Source organism: Triticum aestivum, chromosome 7D (assembly GCF_018294505.1).
Source record: "Triticum aestivum cultivar Chinese Spring chromosome 7D, IWGSC CS RefSeq v2.1, whole genome shotgun sequence".
Lineage (NCBI taxonomy): Eukaryota > Viridiplantae > Streptophyta > Magnoliopsida > Poales > Poaceae > Triticum > Triticum aestivum.
In genome coordinates this window covers 463,768,026-463,782,705 of record NC_057814.1, presented here as the reverse complement: position 1 = coordinate 463,782,705, position 14,680 = coordinate 463,768,026, and the positions used below count along the sequence as shown (strand labels likewise).

Sequence of the window (14,680 nt, the reverse complement as noted above, 5' to 3'; positions counted from 1 at the left end):
GTGGTCAAATACAGCCTAATTTACGGATCTCCTAATTAATTTGAGAGGAAAAGATGCTTACCCAGGTGGAATCCATGAATTATCAGCCTCTGATTCGACCCAATCATCTCCATGGTCGATGGGCCGGACGGGGTGCCCCCCGACATCGCTTCCTAATCCTAGATGGGGAGAGAGGGTAGATGCGCCGGAGGCGGCACGACTGCGGCGGAGGCGGCACGACGGCAGCAGAGGCGGCACGACGGCGGCGGAGGGGGCAGCGCGGAAGCGACTGGATCTGATTCAGGTTATCAGTTTCGCGGCCCCACTGGTTACCACGTAACGGTCAAAATGTGGACTCCACCCTACGTGGCCCCACTAGTCAGAGTTAACGGTCAAGCCATTGACCCGACGGCAACGTCCGCTGTGACCAGTTCTGAGGGTTTCGGACAAGGGAGTGGAAAAAAGTGAGCAAAAATTAAGAGCGTGGGGATGAATGAGTAGAACTAACGAACCAGAGGCACAGAAATAAAAATCCCATCTCTTTTTGTCATATATATATATATATATATATATATATTGTGATGAAACACTATTGAATTGATTCCTGAACATGCTGAGTTGTGTCACTGGGAGATGTTAAACGCCTCATCATCTATCCTAGGTACTTTTGTACATGAAGTTTTTTGTGTTCTTGCAAAAACTTATAACTGTGAAAGTTCAAGAAACCAAACCTGTTCGGAGTTCAGCGGAACATCTCTGCCTCCTATACAGATGTTGGATGTTCAAAAGTTACCAAATTAAAAAAAAATACTGAAATAACTCGGCAAGTTCACAGCAGAAACACGTGGAGTCCAAAACATGATATTTTCATAAGCGTGAAGCAGGGAGTTCGAAATGTTCATTTTTGTGGAAAACGAATCCAGGAGAATTTTATAGTGTGTTCGTTGCTGCTGCTATTGCCTGCTTCCACAACATGTTTGCATTGGAAAAATTATGCATTGTCTAGAGAGGCATTGGAAAATTGGTGCATTGTCCATAGGGGACTTGGGGCGTGCACCCAGACCTCCATATACTCATTCATTTCGGCAATCTTACAGCGTCACACTATTCCCGCATACTTTTTCGCAGAACGATGAAATGCACAAACAAAAATATCGGATTGTGCCAGTGCGACTTTCCTACCATGAGAAAATTGAGTGCCCCGACAAATTTGAGAGTTTAAATTTTCGACTGTTGTTGAACTAGCACCAGTTGTTGAGTGGATCCTTATCCAAACAACGGTCATGTCCGCCGGGGCATTTATGTCTTATCATGTCAGGTTGCCCCTGACTATAAATACCCCCCTCCACCACTAGTTGGTTGGCTGCTCCAAGAGAGAGATTGACACTTGTCATTTGAGGGCAACCCGTCCTCTGACGACTTTGTGAAAAACCCAAGTGAGGAAAAACCCAACTAGAGCCAAAGTCACTGAACATCACCGAGGAGATTGATCTGGCGCGTTACCTTTGAAGACTGACATTCTTTCAGACGGTTAGGCGTCAAGTTCTGAACGCCCAAAAGTAAATTGTGGCGTGCCGGTGAACAAGTTTGTGAAGGCTTTTGAAAGTCTGCCTTGAAGACTTACCATGAGTGATTGGGCGAGGTCTACGGTGACCTTAGCTAAGACTAAGTGTCTTCTCGGTTGAATCTCAAGCTGCTCCAACCAGACGTACCCGTTGATGCAGGAGCTGAAACTGGTCTACCAAATCAACGTGTCATCACCAAGCTAACCTGGTTCCAAAATTCCTCAACCCTTTACTTTCAATACTTCCGCTGGTGAAGAATTTGTGATATGCACTTTGAAGAATTTGAACTGAAGTCTTTCATCATGATGCCTTCATTTCTTCATATCATCTTGTTTATGCCTGAATGTTTGTATGACTGCATGTTCATCAACTGCTTCTATCTTGTATGCATGTTTTACTTCTCTGTGATGATTTATCTTCTCTTCGTTTCTACTTCGTCACTCTGATTCTCGTCCAATTCATCAGAGTTTGATGAATTTCTAAAAATCTCCCGTTCACCCCCCCCCCCCCGAGATAATCTGATCTTCATTTGTTCATGCAAAATGTGCAATGTATACTTTGTTTTTGTTTATCAGTGTGTTTAGCATTTTTAAAAGGAAAATGACTATGTTATAAGAAAAATGGGCATGCTTAGCAGGGAATCTAGCTCATGTAAAAGAAAAGTAGATTACAATATCTTTTGGGACTTAGCATGGTTGTTCGCTCAATAAATATAAATATACTTTTAATTTGGTTAACCTTTTGGTTTTTGGTATATATAAAAACAAAATTCAGAAAGGTAATGAAATTCCATACCATACACAAAACTAGAAACCATAAAAACCGTAAAAATGATTCGGTATGGTTTTTCGATTCGGTTCTAAAATGCACAGAGTGATTTCTATATGGTTCCTAAAACCGAAAAACCCCACACCGAGCCTAGAATTATTGGGCTGGGCCATAATTGATCTCTCTGTGCGAAAGCACGACTATTTTAACACAACATGTGTCAAATAGGGATTGCGTCCCTTTTTTGTAGCAGAAGGAATTGCTTAGGGGCTCCCTACCTAAAAAAACCCATAGGGGTTCCCTTTTTCTTAACATAGGGGGCTCCCAGAGTACGGAACCTATTCGACGCACTCTGCATCAAATTGCCGGCGCGTCGCACAGAGGGGATCGAACGATCGACCCGACACGGGCTGGCCCATTTAGTAGCGAGACGGGCATCTCCCATATCACTGTTTTGGGAACGTTCTCCAAGGTTCCCCAGCCGGTTTTTTCGGTTTTGGAAATCTTCTAGAAGGTTCCTGAACCATTTTTTCTGTTTCTTTTTTCCTTTTCCATTACGTTTATATTTTTTCTTTATTTTTTATTTTTTTCTGTTTCTCTTCTTCTATTCTTTGAATTTTTTTCTTTTCTTTTTCTCTCTTTCATCAAATGTTCAGGAATTTTAAAAATTTTCATTTTTAATTTCTTTTTCATTTCTCCAGAAATGATCCTGATTTTAAATCTAGTTCAGAAATTCCAAAAAAGTTTAGAATTTCAAATATTGTTAGATTCTTTTACAAAAAGGTTCAAAATTCATTTTTTCAAATTTAATAAATGTTTTGCATTTTTTGTTAAAAAGTTCAGAAAATGTTCGAAATTTCAGAAAATGTTCCTACTTTCAAATTTTGTTCACAGATTTCATTAATTGTTCATGCTTTTATTAATTTGTTCGCAAATTTAAAAAATGTTCGTGGAATTTGAAAAAAAGTTCGTACTTTTTAGTTGTAATCATAAATTCAAAAAATGTTCTGGAATTTCCAAAAATGTTCCACCATTTCCAAATTTGTTCACATACTATGAAAATGTTCGTGTTCATTTTGCTCACAGATTGAAAGAATTTTGTTCATTTTGTTCTTTGTAATTTTAAAAAATATTTGCATTTTTAAAAAAATTGTATATAAGTCCGAAAAATGTTTATGTTTTGAAAAAAATCTCACAAATTTAAAAATGATTGATAGTTTTAAAAAATGTTCCAGCTTTTCCAAGTTTTTTCACATATTTAAAAAATATTCATGTTTTTAAGGTTTGATCCTAAATCCGAAATGTACAGGGAATTTTCGGAAAATGTTTCCATTTTCAAATGATGTTCCTTTTTTAAGAAAATGTTTCTGTTTTTTAAATATTGTCTGTAATGTAAAAAATTGTTCTCGTTTTCAATTTTGTTCCTTTTTTCAAGAAATGGTTGAGAAATTCAAAAAATGTTCACGTTTTTTCATGAAATGTTTGTGTTTTGAAAAAATTGTTCACAATTTTGAAAAGGTTCGCTTTTGAAAAATATTTACATATATCAAAAAATAATTTTTGAAATTTCGAAAAAGATTTAAGTCTGTTGCGAGTTATAGTTCATAAGCACTGGGTTGCTATTTTTAGTTACAATGCCTAGCGATTTTGGTTCACTCGCAGCAGGCCTCGATTATCAATGTTTAGATTTCACCACTATCATTTCCTTCTTTAAGAGCTGCACTGCATCTATAGCACAGAAGGTTGATGGAAGGAGCGGCTAGCACAACTCGCTACTATCTGCCATGTCTAGGTTTGAATCACAGAACTAGCCCTGCATTTTTTTGGCGTTTTTTCCACCACGCGAAGTGCCACCGCGTGCCACTCTGGGCCGGCCCAGGTGAGGCGCGCCATGTGCGAAACCTCGACACTCTGACGCAGCGAAATCACTAATTAAGGAATACTCATTGCAAAGAACACTCCACCATCCCAGGTCGCGACAAGTGACGCACATGCAGCGCGTCACTTGTCGCAACCTGGGAGTTTTCTCTTTTTTCGTAGATCCGAAAAAAAGAAAAAAATCCTTTAGCTGGATAAGGGGCGGATGTAGGCAAGTGGATCAAGGCAGTGGATTGTGAATCCACCATGCGCGGGTTCAATTCCCGTCGTTCGCCCGTTTATTCAAAACGTTTTATCTCTTAAATCATGCGTCCAAATCTCGAACCGTTTTCATCATTGGATTCCTCGCGTCGAGATCTTCAAAACGAGATCCCATATTGATAGGTTTTGACGAAATTTTTTTCACGAAAAAACCGAACAAAAAGCGAACCGGGAGCACGGTTTTTTTTCCTTTTCGAAAGAGGCACGCCCGTGACTCTCGCGGAAGCACAACCGTGCCTCTCGTGAAAGCAAAACCGTGACTCTCGTGAACGAAAAAAAACGGAAAACGCGTATTTTTTCCCTTTCCAAGAGGCACGGCCGTGACTCTCGCGAAAGCACAACCATGCCTCTCGCGGAAGCAAAACCGTGACTCTCGCGAAAGAAAAAAAAACAGAAAACATGTTTTGTTTTTCCCTTTCCGAGAGGCACGGCCGTGACTCTCACGAAAGTACAACCGTGCCTCTCGCGGAAGCAAATCGTGACTCTCGCGAAAGAAAGAAAAAACAGAAAACCCGTTTTTTCCGTTTTTGAAAGGCACCGTGACTCTCGCTAAAGCACAACCGTGCCTCTCGCGGAAGAAAAACCGTGACTTTCGCGAAAGAAAAAACAACAACGCATTTTTCGCTAAAAAAAAAATTTGAATTTTTTTACCGAAAAGCTAAGGAAGACCGGGGGAAAACCAAAACATCGAAAAAACCGTTTAAAAGGCCGAAAACGCATGTGAAAAAATAAAAATAAAATAAAATCCGGAGGGGGCGTCCAGAGCGCGACACGTGGCGAATGTCTGAGAGCGCGCCAAGTGGCGCTGATCGTTGCGAGGCTCCCAAAGGAGCGCTTGTTAACTAGTTGCACTCGCAGAGAGGGTCACATAGGAAGTCCCCTCCCAGAGGGAGTCATTTACTATTAGAGTGGGCTGAACTTGTCCAGTAGGCCCAACTGGCGCCTCTAAATAAAAAATCGCGGGAATGGCCGGGCTGCTACCAATTTGCAAGAAATTTTCAAAAAGAAAAAGAAAAACCAATTTGCAAGAGACCACTTCCCATGGAGCCGTGGCTGCCGGTGCTCCGCCACCTGCTCGCCTCCTCCGCCCCCAACGCCGCCGCCTTCTCGTCCTCGAACAGCAGCCCCTGCTCTCCTCCTCCGGCGGCGGGCCTCCTCCGCTTCCTCCTCTCCCCGGTGCCCGCGCTCCCCGCCTCCGAACCCACGGCCGTCCTCTTCCAGACCCTCCCGCCCTTGCTTCAGTCCCAGGCGCTCTCCTTCCTGTCCTCCTCCGCCTCCCTCCTCGACCCGCTCCAGCTCCGCTCCCTCGCCTCTCGCGTCCTTTCCGCCCCGCCCGGCCGGTGTGATGAATTCTGGGTCCGCCGGGGCGCCCACCACCTGCTCGACGGATTGCCTGACAAAGACGTTCCTGATGTCCCCTGGGAGTTCAACGAGGAGTTCCACGAGCCGCCCCCGTGGCTTAAAGCAGAGGCGGCTCGGACACAGCCTGTCCTTCCGTGGCTGCCTCTCGATTGTCGGAGCATGGTGCCGGGTGGGGTCTGTGCCGACCAGGATGGTTTGGATGGAGTTCGGGGAGTTCGGTTGGAGTCTCTGGGGCTGGAGCAAGACGAGTATTCGTTCATGCAGGAGGGTGGGCGTGCTCCTTCTCCTCCGGCTCCTCCACTAGGAAATTCAGTCGTCCATAGGGCTCTAGCTCTGAAGAAGGAAATTGAGATGGCAGAGTCAGTTTTGGGTGCTCAGCAGGCAGCCAACAATTTGCATGATCTCTGCCTTGAATCCGGGAATGCTGAGGCGGTACTTAGCTTAGTACAGCCATGGGTAGCTGATGATGACACAGTGAGGGTTCTGCTGTCAAATTTGGTACTCGAGGAAGATGGGATGCATGGAAAAGGCCCGGCACTTGTGCTGTGTTCTCTTGCCCTACCAAAGTTACTTGACCTTCAAAGTGCAGCTTCATCTGGCCTTCTTTCTGCTGCATTAGATGTCTGCAAACGCCACCCAGCTGCTGCACTGGAGGCTGTCCTCTTCCCGCTAGTTCTTAGAAAACAAGGCCTGAATGCTCCTCAGTGCGATGTGCTCACACGGATTGTCAAGGATTGTATGCACCCTTTGCATGTCACCGCCTTCTGTCATAGGCTGCTTTCAGGGGAGGAGAGAGAGCGGAAACCGATCTGTATGCCTCAGCATCGGGAAAATATTGGCTGCGATTTGGTCTGGACAGAATCTCTCTTTGCACTATTCTACAACATTCTCAGTCAAGACATTTGCCTAACACCAAGCACCATCGAGAAGCTAGTGTCCATTATTGATGATATGGCAATAAAGTTCCCAAAGTCGCTTAAATTTGGCAACTTCTTTCTGTGCTTCGTCTCGAAGTGTTGGCATGAATGTAAGATCCACAGGGTTTTACTTGAGAGAGCTGCTGAGACAACCAGCACTTTCTTGACTAAAGCTATATTGGTCAAACTGCGGCCTGCTAATTGAAGTGATGTCTTGAGTGTTTAAAGATAAGCTCCTGGTGGGCTACTTGCCATTCAGATTAACCAAGTATGTAACTGCGTGGAAGGATTATTTTGTTTGATTTTAAAAATGGACAGCTTTTGTAGTTCGAGAAACCATTGCTTCATATATACAGCGTAGCAATCAATTTAATATGAAAATGTTATTAACAAAAGGTACATAATTTTCTTATGCATGGCTCAAGTGCAACAAAGTTTGACTTTAGTTTATGTTCAGAAGTATAGGATTTCTATTAAGGGTTGTCTTTGACTTTTGAAATGGACAGCTTGTGTAGTACCAGAAACAGTTGAACAACGATGCATATACGCAAAGTAGCAAGTAATTTACTATTAAAAAGGCATTTATAAAAATATAAAATTTCTGTTATATATGACTCAAATGCAGCAAGATAGGGAGATTGTCGTGAAATCCAGGATGTCCAGTGTAAGGAAATAAATAAGCCAGTTTAATCTTAACTGTAGTTAACAATTATCCAGTGGTCAATTTCAGTTGTACCTACCCAACACCATAGGTTTCATGTGATATGTATGCATTCGATGCCTTCATGTTAGTTTGTTAAATTGTTATGCTCATATGCATGTGTTTTTCTATCAGTGTAGGATTTATTATTAGATCTCTGTTAACCATGATTCTCTGTCATAGGCACACAGATATGCTCCTGGTGCCCAGCTCATGCGTTTCAGATTCAGTTAGCTCATGAGTAGGTTCTGCTTTTCTTTTTCCTCGAACCGAGTAGTTTCTGCTCTTGAACTAATGAGTCGAGGATGGGAGGTGTTTTCTAGTGCATACATGTTTCCTGTTACTGTTTCGTTGCTACACAACTATTCTGAGTCATATTTCACATGGCGTATCATTAGCGCAGTCAGCGTGACTGCCGGTTTAAAATGCAAATAACTTTACTAAGTTAGTAAGCTCTGGGATAAATTTTGTCTAAAGTGACTTTGTTATATTTCCATAGCATGAATGGAACGTTTTTATAGCCTGCAGCTATTCTTTAGCAGCTATCATTTAACACTTGAGTTACAGAAAAGCAAATATACAGGTAAATCGAGCAGTTATTCCTCTACGAAAAATAAGACTGACAACACAAATACACAATACATAGTTCTTAGGAGTTCCACTTGTCTTGCTCAGAGCCGGTACATAAAGTGGCTTTTGACTCGAGTCATTTGAATACCATCTTTGTAGTTTGGAACCTTGATACCTTGTCTGTGAACTTGGTAGCGGAATAGAAATTAAGGTAGTCTTGGAAACGGTATTGGCTAGGATATGTGAGATTTGGAGCTGGGAAGATTATAACATCGGCACCTGGGTTATAGAATGTTGCAATAGATAGGCGGCTCCCATTCTGATTGGGAACTACCTGATGGCAAATGCTCTTATATATTCCATTGCTTATCACTTCAATCTGATCTCCGAGGTTTACGAAAATTCTATTTCCTTTTGTTGGTGGTATTGAGATCCACCTACCATCTTTCATGAACTGCAAACCTGGGACCAAGTCATCTTGAAATAGAAGTATGATTCCCCCAGCATCAGTGTGTCCACGGAGTCCCATCACTACTTCTGGATGACTGCACCTGGGGTATTTTGCCACCTTTATGCCTATGGAAGGCTTAGTGAAAGCTTTCTTCAAGTAATCCTTGTCCAGCCCAAGATTTTCACTCATGACTTCTGCTAGCTGCTCGGCCAACTTGACTACTTCTTCAGCATATTCAGGAACTTTAGTACTGCACAGTTGATTAGTCTGTATTAGTACACTTACAAACTTCACAAACCTCTAATTTCCTGATTTATTGGGGATGTGAACTGTGGTTTATGGTGATACTACTATAATTTAGATTGCAAACTCACCGAAGCAGCTCGGGAATGTCATGAATGTTTGATTTTGGCTGATGATGATACATGAAGCTGCACTCCCAGTCAACATTTGAGGTGACTTTGTCAGGACCAATGGTTTTTGCTATCTCAGAACTGTAGAAGTTATTCTCCATGTTTTGCTCATAGTGTTTATTCACCAGTTCCTTGGTTCTGTCCATGAGGTCATCATTGATTCCATGATTCTCCAGCTGGCATAAAGTTATGGTGCAGAACAAATGACAACAGTGAGAAGGTAGAGTGTAAATGTATTTCATCAATATAATTATCTTATATTTCGTTACTTACCCAAAAGAATCCCCATTGTGCACAGGCATCATGGAGAAGCGAAAGTGTCTCTGATCTCTTCTCGCCATGTAGCTCATCCATCTTTATCACTGGAATTTCCATTTCCTGAAACACTGAGTATGGATGTCTAGCAAGATGTGCTAACCTTCTCAAGTTGATCTGCTACAGATACAGCAAACTAGGTATTTATAATGGCCGAGACACGAATGGTGGGAAATACTTTTTCCAGGATTTCAGAACATGATGTGGTTTGAAAATGAAAGAAAGCTTGCTTTCTCATGATGCACATGTAAAATCATGTCCAGGTACATTTCACTATTGCCATGTGATGTAGCCAGTATAACTGTATAACTTGTCTAGCATCCTTCAGAACTAATCAACATGGTGGTTGACTTATGAGCTACACATGGTGCCTATTCGTCCATCCCGTTTTACTTCCATATAAAAGTGAATGGTGGTGGTAGCCATCTTAGTTAGATTACAAATTACCTTCATTGGGTCAGCCCCGCCGCCCTGAATCGTGGTGATGATGTTACCGCGGCACAGATCAGGGAGGAGTAAAATCTCAGTTTGGAGATCTTTCAGGTCAGACTAATCATGACTGTTGGTCTGACTTTCTGATTCAATGCATGAAGGCCTGTATGCAGAGTCAACCACAGAATAACTTAAATTCATCCTCGATCAATTCGTTGCAGTTTCGTACGTCGATGTGAGCCTAGATTTTCTCAGGGATTTGCTAGATCGTGTTTGCAATTTTCTAAACTGCACTTGTCAGTTTTCTGTAGATTACTATTGAGCCACCTCTGGGAATACAAGATGATGTTTAATCCCCAGCCCCTAATGGCTAGCTGAATTCTGCCTCTCGCCTCACTAATACTCCCTCCATTCCATAATTATTGCCGTGGTTTTAGTTCCTTTATTTCTCGAAGCATCTGCTGTGTCTTTAAGACCGACGATCAATCACCTCAAATATAAGATGCATCTGATATCTGAACACCGTTACATTATTTTATTCCTGTTGAAGGGTTGAGGCTCATGTGCTTGACTAAAGCCAATAGATGCTCTGTTGGTGCATGCTTATTTGCTGAAGGGCTCTTAACTTGTTTTCATTTCAGCTAACCGGAATTCCATTTCTTGGAACTGAGTGTAAACTTAGTGTGGTCACCGATATCTAGTTGAAAGTTGAGCTACTGTTTTCCTTAATAAGACGCCTTTGGTTGTCTTTTCTTTAGAAAAATATAAATATAAACCACACTAATTTACACCGATTCCAAGGGCAAAACTTTTTTTCTTTTACTTTTTTGCTTGCCCCTCATGAGCTTTGCCCTTTAGGCCATAATGAGTTCGACTGGGCGCGTGTGTGGTCCTCCAACCTCCATTCCACCCTGATGGGTGATAGCTCAGTTATCTGATGAAAGAAGTCCACATAACCCTCTAGGGTTTTAGAAACCGGCCTCAAACACTAAAACTAGTTAATTAACCTCTAAAATCTCTAATACCAGGCAAATCACCCCCTAATCCCAATTAAGGGCTTATTTGGTTGCCTAGGTTCCTCAGGTCCCTTGCTTTTTCTGGGACAGAAACCCACATGGAAACTCAAAACCCTCTCTTTGGATGTTTTAATCCACGGGACGTGCCAGCAAGCGAGGGAGCGGAGTTTCGTGAGGAGGCGGAGGAGCATAGCGCAGGGGAAACGACACGGGGGAATGTTCCATTAGTGGGGAGGCGTGCGAGCTCTACTCGAGGAAATGAAGGGGTTCCCATGTGCTCTTGAAATTCTCATTTTGGGATTTAGCACCATAGGCTTTCTCTCCCTAGTCACCAAACAAAGCCTAAGTGATTTTTGCCAGTGGTTTTGCTTATGTGCCTCTGGACGATTGCCAGGTTGGCTTGGTGGAAGGCGCAAAGCGATATGAGGATGATTGCCATGTCGGCTTGGTGGAAGGCGTGAAACGATATGGGAACAACGTGTGAAATTTCACCCACTCCCTAGCTTTGAGGCCGTCTCTGTTGGAACTTGGTTGTGCGGTTGCTTGCCTGGGCTGGCCCATGGCCTCGTGGAAGTATATATATCCTCTTATATCACAGTATGTATAATGTTTTAAGAAAAGTATCGGTGTGTATATAACTTATTTACTAGTAAAAAGTGTTCTAAACAAATTAGTAGTAAAAATGGGGAGCTGCTATGTATGGGAGCCCCTATTTCACGCGTAGGTTGCTCAATAGCCACCAATCGCGCACCCCCCTCATCCCCTCTCGCGTTTCGGAACGGTCCATCTAGGGATTGGGTCCTGTTTTTCCTCATTTTTCTTCTTCCGTTTTACTCTTCTTTTCCATTTACTTTAGGACAGCTCACAAACTTCAATTTCAGGAAAAATATCAAAATTTCAGAAAAATTTCTTAATTTGAAATTTTTTTAGCAAACATGAAAAATGTACACGAATTAGAAAAATGTTCAGGAATTCAAAAATGTTCGCATATTTTAAAAATTGTTCTCAAATTAAAAAAAATGAATTTTAGAACTTGTTCACAAATTTTGAAAAAAATCATCGATTCAAAAAAATGTTCATGAATTCGCAAATCTTCATGCATATCAAACAGCGATAATCAAATCCAAAAATAATTCATGAAGTTTAAAAGTTGTTCCCAAATTTTCAGTAATGTTTGTTGATTCCAACAATGTCGGTAAAATTAAAAAAATACATGTAAGTGAATTAAAAAATGTTCATATTTCAAAAAATGTTCATAAATTTGTGAAACACTGTTCACGATTTAAAAACTAAAGTGAGTTCATTAAATACCCGTGGTTTTAGATAATGTTCGGGAGTTCAAAATATTGTTCACCATTTTAAAAAATGATCCTGAATTTAAAAAAATTCACAAATTTGGAACGTGTCCTCGAAATTAAAAAAGAAAAGAAAAGAAAGGGAAAAGTAAAATTAAAGTGGGAAAATAGGAAAAAGAAACTGAATAAAGAAACGAAAAAAACCCGGAAAGACAAACAAAAATTGAAAGAGGGAGCCTACGCTACTTAGGCTGGCCCAAATTCACGTATAGACTGACGGGGGTGTTCCCTTGGTCGACCTACGCGTTAAATGGAACCCCAGCTAGGCGAAACCTATTTGGCGCTGCAAGCGCCTGTTATAGTTGTTTGCTGCAAACCGGCGCGTGCAGCTGCGTTAGTTGGGCTCGGCCAATATACCGTGTCTTTAATCGGCAAAAAACAGCGCCAGTTTTACGAAATCACTAATTGAATAGTACTCATTACAAAGATCACTCTGAACTTCCTAGATTGTGACAAGTCACGCGCTGCATGTGCGCTACTTGTCATAATCCGGGAGTTCCCCCTTTTTCGTAGATCTGTTTATTCAAAATGTTTTTTTATCTCTTAAGCCGTGCGTCCAAATCTTGAACCGTTTTCACCGTTGGATTCCTCGCGTCGAGATCTTCAAAACTATTGATAGGTTTTGTTGAACTTTTTTTTATGAAAAAACTGGACGAAAAAACTAAACCGGGAGCACAGGTTTTTCCCTTTCCGAAAGAGGCACGCCCATGCGTCTCGCGAAATCACAATCGTGCCTTTCACGGAAGCAAAACCGTACCTCTCACGAAAGTAAAAGAAAACAAAAAACGTGTTTTTTTTTTCATTTCTGAGAGGCACGACCGTGACTCTCGCGAAAGCACAACCGCGCCTCTCGCGGAAGCAAAAACCGCGCCTCTCGTGGAAAGGAAAAAGCGCGTTTTTTTTTCGTTTCCGGAAGGCACGGCCGTGACTTTGGCAAAAGCAAAACCGTAACTCTCGTGAAAAAAAACATGTTTTTTCGCTCAAAACAATTTTGAATTGTTTTTTATCCAAAAGCTAAGGAAGATAGGTGGAAAACTGAAACGTCAAAAAAAAACGTTTAAAAAGGCGAAATTCAGAGGGAGGGTCCAGAGCGCGATACGTGGCGGGCGGCTGACAGCATGCCAAGTGGCACTTATCATTGTGAGGCTCCCGAAGGAGTGCTCGTCAACTAGTTGCTCCCCCAGTTTTATGTATCGAACCCGCGACTTCCGTCCCAGAGGCAGGCTCGCCTGACAACCACGCCGCAAAGCGGGTTCTGCTAACTAGCAACTGTATAATTTTTTTATTCCTTCGTTTTCCTTTTTTCTTTTTTCTCTTTTTCGTTTTTTCACATTTTTTTTCATTTTTCCTTTTTTCTGTTTTCTTCTTCTTCTTCAAATCGATGAACTTTTCTGGAAATTCGCTGAGCTTCTTTTCAAATTGATGAACTTTTTTCAAAATTAATGATCTTCTTTTAAAAAAGTCCATGAACTTTTTTCAATTTCGATGAACTTTTTTTACACTCTGATGAACTTTTTCCAAAATGATGACATATTTTACAATATGATGAACTTTTTTCAAATTCGATGAAGTTTTTTTCAAAATTGATGAAGTTTTTTCGAATTCGATGAACCCTTTTCCAAATTAGATGTACTTTTAGGAAATTGATGATTTTTTTTCTTGAAATGGATGAACCTTTTCTTTTTCGATGAACTTTTTTTTTCAAATTTGATGAATTTTTTTAAAATGGATGAGCTTTTTGGTAAAAAAATCAAAATCGATGAACTTCTCCAATTTGATGAAGCTTTTCAAAATCTGTGAATTTTTTTTGAAATCTCAACCTTTTTTTTTCTTTCTTGTGTTTTTTTTGTTTTAATTTTTCCCACTATTTTTTAAAGTCAACGGTTAACCAGTGAACTGGTCAACCGCGAGCGTAGAAACAGCCCTGGAGGCTCGAGCGAGCGAGGCAAGTGGGGCGAGTTGAGCGAGCGACCGGAGGTGGCTCGCCACATGGGCTGGCCCATGATTCAGCGGCTGTGAGCACCAGCTCTCTTAGCCGGCGCCTAAAGCGCCAACTAGGAGCACCCTCCCCCGGCTATGTATCGCGCACGCGGGTAGAAACTCATGCTCGCCCGTCAACTCTAGGTGGGCAGCCCATCTACTACCTATCGTTAGGAAAAAAAATCGCTGGGTGCTAGCCTCCGAGACACCTCCTCTTCGGCGCCTTAGGCGCCGCTTCGCTTTGTTGGCGCTCGTAGCAGCCACAAGTGGGCCGGCCCAGCTAGTGCACTCGCTCTTTCCCTTCCGTTCGACTGCTTCGGTCGTCTCTGTGTTTTCTTTCATGTTCGTCCCTTCGCTCCCAAATCTGGAAAAAAAACATGGATTAAAAAATTACGAATTTCAAAAGTTTATAAATTCTGAAAAATGTTCATCAATTTTGAAACACATTTCACAAAAATGAAAAAGGGCATCAAACATGAAAAAGTTCACCGAGTTTGAAAAGAGTTCATCGAATTTCAATAAAAGTTCATCAAAATTCGAAAAAGAGTTCATCAAGTTTGAAAAAGTTCACCGATTTTAAAAAAACTTCATTGAATTTGAAAAAACTTCATTGAAATTGGAAAAAAGGTTCATCAAATATGAAAAAAGTTCATCGAGTTAGAAAAGAGTTCATCGAATTTGAAAAAACTTCAACAAAATTTGAAAAACAAGTACATCG

The 14,680-nt window shown here is 41.5% G+C and overlaps 2 protein-coding genes across 2 annotated transcripts; one reads left to right on the top strand and one right to left on the bottom strand.

Moving 5' to 3' along the window:
- Positions 1–5,448: 5,448 nt before the first annotated feature.
- Positions 5,449–7,938, top strand: LOC123170010 (uncharacterized). The gene has a single exon (XM_044587860.1). It carries the CDS (start codon positions 5,493–5,495, stop codon positions 6,933–6,935), a length of 1,443 nt encoding a protein of 480 aa, XP_044443795.1. The 5' UTR covers positions 5,449–5,492; the 3' UTR covers positions 6,936–7,938.
- A 198-nt stretch (positions 7,939–8,136) lies between these two features.
- LOC123170011 (1-aminocyclopropane-1-carboxylate oxidase 1) lies at positions 8,137–9,341 on the bottom strand. The gene is made up of 3 exons (XM_044587863.1): positions 9,138–9,341; positions 8,826–9,040; positions 8,137–8,701 (listed from the first exon to the last, which is right to left on the bottom strand). Exons 1-3 carry the CDS (start codon positions 9,237–9,239, stop codon positions 8,137–8,139), a joined length of 882 nt encoding a protein of 293 aa, XP_044443798.1. The 5' UTR covers positions 9,240–9,341.
- Between the last annotated feature and the right edge of the window lie 5,339 nt (positions 9,342–14,680).